At 41.7% G+C, this 6526-nt stretch overlaps 1 protein-coding gene across 1 annotated transcript; it reads right to left on the reverse strand.

The window, feature by feature from the left end:
* Window positions 1-340: 340 nt before the first annotated feature.
* Window positions 341-6188, reverse strand: LOC117482120 (ras-related protein Rab-33B-like). Its single transcript, XM_034130118.1, has 3 exons — window positions 5705-6188; window positions 3085-3263; window positions 341-932 (listed from the first exon to the last, which is right to left on the reverse strand). The coding sequence occupies exons 1-3, from the start codon at window positions 5921-5923 to the stop codon at window positions 611-613; spliced, it is 720 nt and encodes a 239-aa protein (XP_033986009.1). The 5' UTR covers window positions 5924-6188; the 3' UTR covers window positions 341-610.
* Between the last annotated feature and the right edge of the window lie 338 nt (window positions 6189-6526).

Consider the following 6526-nt stretch of genomic DNA (forward strand, 5'->3'; position numbering starts at 1 on the left):
ATAATAGGGCCTCTTTAAGTCTAGAGAAACACATCTACCAGATTGCTGCTGAATGTTGCACCAACGTGACACATGCATGTGCACACACACAACACACTCATGCACACACACTCAGCTGCCCGTACCTCTGGTGTGTTGCAGGATCTACAGTTGTCATCATGTGACGTCCTATGAATCATCGATTCGACACAAAATCACAACACATGTGATGCATAACGCCCACACAGCTGCAGTCATCCAGCAGACCGGTCATGGTGTTTGTCCATCTGGACACGGTGCTGTGGTGGGAAACAGCCACCCCACTGCACTAAAGTTACTCATAAAGCAACCCTCTACTAAATAATGTTTACATTCACAGTCTTTATTTCGCACCCATTGGAAACAATAAGATAAAAATATACACACATTTCAAACAAGGACGTCTCACATTATTAAAGAGTTTAAATATTAAAAGTTCTGTGTGGGATTAACTTAATTTTCCCAAAAAAAACAGTAAAAAGTTTTAGATTTGTCTTTGGTCAAAAATGTACATTATGCACAGTATGGTCATCTCTCTCACACACGTTCACACACTTAAAAACATTCTTCCATCTGAAAAGGCCTCTGTGTCTCAGCAGCAGGTCCACATGTCTTTCTCGTGTCTTCTATTGTTCGGGATTTTAAAGGACCCGTTCATGGGGGGGCTTGCAGGTTTCTTCTGTCTCCTTAGTTTGGCAGCGAGAGCAAAAACGATGTCCTCCACCTTATCCTGCTGATACGGCACTTCCTTGTCACTCGTTTGACTGTTGCCGCTATTGTTTGGAGAGTTCTTGGCGGACGTCTCGAAAAACATCATGCCATGAGACTTGGCGAAGGTCATCGACAACTCTTGGCTCACCTGGTTGTCAGCCCAGCTGGGGTCACGGAGATCACTCTTATTACCCACCAGGAACCTGGGAGCAGAAGAGGCAAACAAAGGAGGATGTTATAAGAAAGTCACTCAGAAAATAAGCGCCACAAAGATCATTTTTGAAAAACTCTACAGTAATGTCTTTTTCAGAAATCATGACCCCGATACTTAGATATACAACTATACGTATTTTCATGTTGGAACTATTTTCTTTCTACCAACATTTGAGCACTAGCCTCTGGTCCATGAGTAGATACATGCAATTATACCGTTAGTGGATGTAGTTCGGTATGATTTGTTTGCTGCTTTGTGTAAGACAAGCCATCTAGATCAGTGGTTCTCAACTGGTCAGGCCTCGGGACCTACTTTTTCCTTTGTCAATAAATCGCGACCCGAAATTTTGAACCATTCAAATATATTCAACAAAAAATCGTGCAGTAATATATACGCTTTTCAGCATACAATATTAATTAAAGTAAAGTACACTGCATATATACCTTATATCGCTTCACAGAACTAAAGTATGCTTTTAAAAAAGGTTTAATGAGATGATGAAATCAAAGCTGAACTGTATAACATAAAAAGGCCCACATGCTGAAAACCCAACCCCAGAAGGGGGGTCTGGGGGGATTCTCCCCCAGGAGATTTTTAGAAATACTAACAAATAAACTACGCATTCTGGTACACTCTGAGAAGAAAATAAATAAATGTATTACTACCCGAAATTTTTATAATATTTTATGCCATTGTTTGTTTTTCACTTTGTTCTGACAGCTTGCTGCTCCACACAGAGAGAAGAGCAAAGAGGAGATAGTCTGTGTGAATTACTTTAAATTGTGGGTAAGGGTAGATAGCTCCCATTGTTCTGTGACCTGTCAATCATCAAACCGGGGGTCATATTTAATTATGTGTTCATTTTCATCTGAAGTTGTACCCATGGATGTAAAAAGAATAGTTCTACCGCAAGTTATTCTCCGTGGGGACTTCCGGCAACAATCTTGATTCTGATTGGCCAGAAGACTCGAAAAAACATCAGCAAAGATGTTTTATTGAGAAGATGATCACTACGTGACAGAAGTTTTCAAAACCGTTTACGCAGCATCCACACGGCGGCGTGCATTGAAGCTTGCCGGTGAGCTTGTCTGAAACTCGACCAACAACCAATCACATGAATCTCCCGCCCTGGACACACAAGCACGCGTTTTGATTGGCTAGAGCGTGACGTCACCCCATTCAAAGTGAAGCTTCAACGCACGCCGCCGTGTGGACGGGCCGTTATGGTCTCCGGTACTTCCAGTCCAACGCTTACTGCATGCACAGCGTTAGAAAATCGGGCCTTCACTTATGTCTTCACTCACACATCTGCGACCCACTTTTGGGTCGCGACCCACCAGTTGAGAACCACTGATCTAGATCCATTATATTGGAGAGAAGTTCAACATCTCCACGGTCAATCCATTTCCAGATATCATGACTATGTTACAAAAGATACACTGTTTTGAGGAGTGTCACGTAGGAACTATATTTCTTTCTATCAAACTACACCCACCAACAAGTGAGCACAGGCCTCTTAAGGCCATGAGCTGAAGCTTCTTCTGCATGACGATAAAGTTGGTGGCTGTAGTTTGGTAGAAAGAACGGTTTTGAGCGGTTTCCCCCAGGAAGTTTTCTTTCTCAACTGAATTAAAACCAACAACCGTGTCACTGCGCAGGAGGAACCGGGCATCTTTGGACAAGAGGTTCTCCTGAGCTAGCTAACCTGCAACTTGTACCATTAGCTAGCTAGTTACAACGATAATTATTCGCGGGGAAACGGCTGGCAGGTGTAGTTTGGTAAAAAGAAAATAGTTCCTACATAAAACTCCTCAAAACAATCTGTGGATTGTCTCGATTAAGCGAGTCAGGATTCCTTAAAAAAATACTTTGTTGTTGAGTTTTTTTAAATGTGGTTTTTGGGGCTTTGAGAACCACAATCCCAGTGCCATCTAGGTCCAATACATTGGAGAGAAGGCAGACATCTCTACGGATAAGATCTCCAATACTTTGCAATTAACACCAAAATTATGTGTTATTTGATTTGGGGGGAAAAAGTTCACAAAAAAGGAAATATGGTTGTAGGATGGAGGACTAGAAAAGTTGTATATGATTATAAAAACGAATTCTCCTGTGTTTTATTAGGAGTAGCAGTACATTACCTAGGGATATCCTGCCCGAGGGAGTTCTGCCTGCACTCCTCGATCCACGAAGCCAGGCCGCTGAAGCTGTTAGGACGGGTGACGTCGTACACGAAGAGCACAGCGTGCACGTTACGGTAGTAGTGGTGCACCATGGACTTACGGAAACGCTCCTGCCCTGCCGTGTCCCACAGCTGGAGCTGGTGGGGAGGGGGGAGATAAAAAGGAGAAAGGGAGAAAATGACATTTAGTCAATTCATTCACATTAGGCGGAGTTGGTAGAGGTAAACATGTGCAAAAGAGGAAATGAATGAGAGGGAAGGCACGGAGAGGGAAATGAACCATGTGTTGAGACACCCCAAACCAGACCGAGACACATGCAGTGATTCATCACTGAGAGGACACAAATCAAAATAAGTTAGTCAGTTGATCTAATCTTTAGAAAGTCCGATCTCTTGTTTTGTTATGTCCTGTGAGATTATTTCTGTCTTGCAATTGACAAAGAAACCTAAAATAGTTTGCACTCATTTATGTCTTTATGCTCAAGGACCTCAGCTGGCTTCAAGGATTAACAATTTTGTGACATTTGTATTGATTCTTTTTAGCAGCAACTTCTGTTTTCTCTTAACCGTCCGGTAGGAGCAACAACTGCTTTAGTAGCATTAGGCTCTTCTGACAATGAGCTAGCCTCAAACACCTCTGCGGAGTCTGATGCAGGCCACATGTTGGCCTTTGTCATATCTCAAAAACCGACATCAAAAGAAGAGGTTCTCCTTATTTTTGACCTGGACCATCTGTAGAGTAATTCTGTACCAGATATTTTATTATCATCTGAAGTTAGGCACAATAAATGGTAAAATAAATATCTGTTTGTTTGTTTTGTTGCTGCAATCTTGTCTATAAGGAAGAGCGAGGGTCCTGACATGATCTGACATTTTTCCCCAAAAAATCTGATTTGTTTTCTCTTTGTCATACTCTACTTGAATATGATAAATTAAGTGCTAGATTCCATTTCAACGATGTGTCACTCCCGCTAAAAAAATATCAGATGCAACAGAGGCAACATGATAAATGAACATACAGAATAACAAAATAAAATAACATATTGGATCACTAGGTCTATGCTTTGAAAGGACTTCAATTTGCAACTGACTTTGAATTGGTTTAAGATGACTTTTGTATTGACTTGAGCGCCATGAAAGTTGACTTGACAATTGATCTGAATGGAGACACCTGTCATTAACTCACCTCAGGGTCAAATTAACAGCCCTGGTAGAAAAGTGACTTTGCAGAAGAAAAAAAACACGTTATCAACATCCACTTACATTTTAGAAGATATTTCTTTAACTACAAGCTCACTCTGAAAAGGAGCATATGATTTTGTCCCATTCCATTATCAAAGGTAACAAAGCGTGAAACCTCTAAAGTTATAAACACATCCTCAGTCACCGCTTACTGACACTTCCTCCATCATGTGGTTGTTTCAAAACAGTCAGGAAGTAGATCAACACCCACAGATTGAATATCATCGCATAAACAGAGTCACTAATGTGTTTACACGAGGGGCTCAAATGAAGCTTGTTGATGTAAAAGCTCACATGCCACAAGAATCAAGTATGTGATCTTCACAGTGATTTACATGCTGCGTTAGTTCTGCAAACCAGCAGCTCTGCTCATTTCCTTTCATCCAGAGGATTCTCTGCTGTTCAGTGTGGGACAAATAACTCAGCAGAGCCACACTGCAGAAAAGTACATTACTAAAGAACCTAGGAGTGTTAAAAGTAAATAAAAAAGCAGTAGAAAACATGATAAAGTCACAGTTAAAAGGCTGAGGCAGTCTCAAATAACCTGCAGGAATATTACATCCTCTATTACTTGCAGAGTTGTTCCTCAGCTGAATTGGGCCCCTGAAGAGCACTGCATTTGTTGTGATCTAGTAATGGATGGAATACTGAATGTGCTATGGAGCACAGGCCATGGGGCCCAACGTGTGAGGGGCCCCCCTGTCCTTTATTTACAAAATGTCACTAAAATAGACACGCACCTACCAGGAACAGACCTAAAATGACTACAAAAAGATGCAAATGGGATGCAAAGAGACATCAAGACTCCAGAGAGAACGATTATGTAAAAGTTCCAAACAAGACACACAAAATGATTACAAAGACACACAAAATAGACACTACAAAAAGACTGAAAACCACAGAGACACTAAATGACAACATAGTGACAAAATTACTACTAAAATACACAAATAAACTATACAGACACAAATAATGATTTTATAGACACAAAAAGATAAAATAATATAGGCCTACTGAAAACATTGGAAAAACGACCACAGACAAAAATAACTACATAATATGAAAACGACTACACAGAGACACACAACTACAAAAAGAGGCTATAACGACTGTAAAGTATGTGTCTTACTCCCATGTAGGAGAGGTGGTGGTGCCTTTTGCACTTTGTTCCCAACTTAAGAGCCAACAACGTTGATAACTAATCTGTTTATTTTCGTGTCAAAACAAAAGAACGGCGTACCATTGTGTTTCTGCATTCCTGTGCACTGTTAGTCTGTTGTATGGTCCACAGGTCTTTTTTTTTCTTTTTTTTTTAATATTATGACTTCCCTAGCTACCTTAATTCTCTCTCCGTTGATATCCAGCAGCCTCTCGCGGAAGTCCACGCCGATGGTGGCCTCCACTCTGCTGGGGAAGTCTCCGGCGCAGAGTCGGTGTGTGAGGCAGGTCTTCCCCACCCCGGAGTCTCCTATCACAAGCACCTTAAAGGTCCGACAGCGGGTCAGCATCGAGGACACACTGCCCAAAGAGCTGGAAAACTCCAGAGAGGACTCCATTTTGCCGAGGGAAATTCTCTCAAAAACACCCAAAAAGGTTTTATAAATCTGCAGCCTCACAGGGTCTAAAACAAAAAAATAAAGTAGAGCCTCAGGGGTTCAAACACTTTCTTCAGGTAGTTTAGTGTATCCTTCCGCCGGGGAGCTAGTTGCACAGTGTTCGCGGAGCTGAGCAGTGAATGAGAGGAGCCTCTAGTCTAGCTGCTAAAGCCTGGTGCCTGCTCGTCACCTGATGAACTCCCTCCCTCAGACTGACACCACCATGCTGTCAAATGAGGCTCCAGAGGCTCCTCGTCACCTGATTACTAGGTATGCTGAGTGAAGTAACTAAGTACATTTACTCAAGTAGTGTGCTTAAAGGTGGGGTAGGTAAGTTTGAGAAACCGGCTCGAGATACACTTTTTGTTATATTCCATGGAATGCTCTTAACATCCCGATAGCAATGAATATCTTAAGTGCTTTGACAAAAAATCCATAACAAAATTTCATCTGTGGAAGCCGTAGTACTGTAAAAAGTACGACCAATCATTTTAGCCGGCCCGGCTAAAATAACTGGATGGCCTACCTGCCTGTCAGCCTTCCATGTGTGCACAAACTTATTTC

This window comes from Trematomus bernacchii, unplaced genomic scaffold (assembly GCF_902827165.1).
Source record: "Trematomus bernacchii unplaced genomic scaffold, fTreBer1.1, whole genome shotgun sequence".
NCBI lineage: Eukaryota > Metazoa > Chordata > Actinopteri > Perciformes > Nototheniidae > Trematomus > Trematomus bernacchii.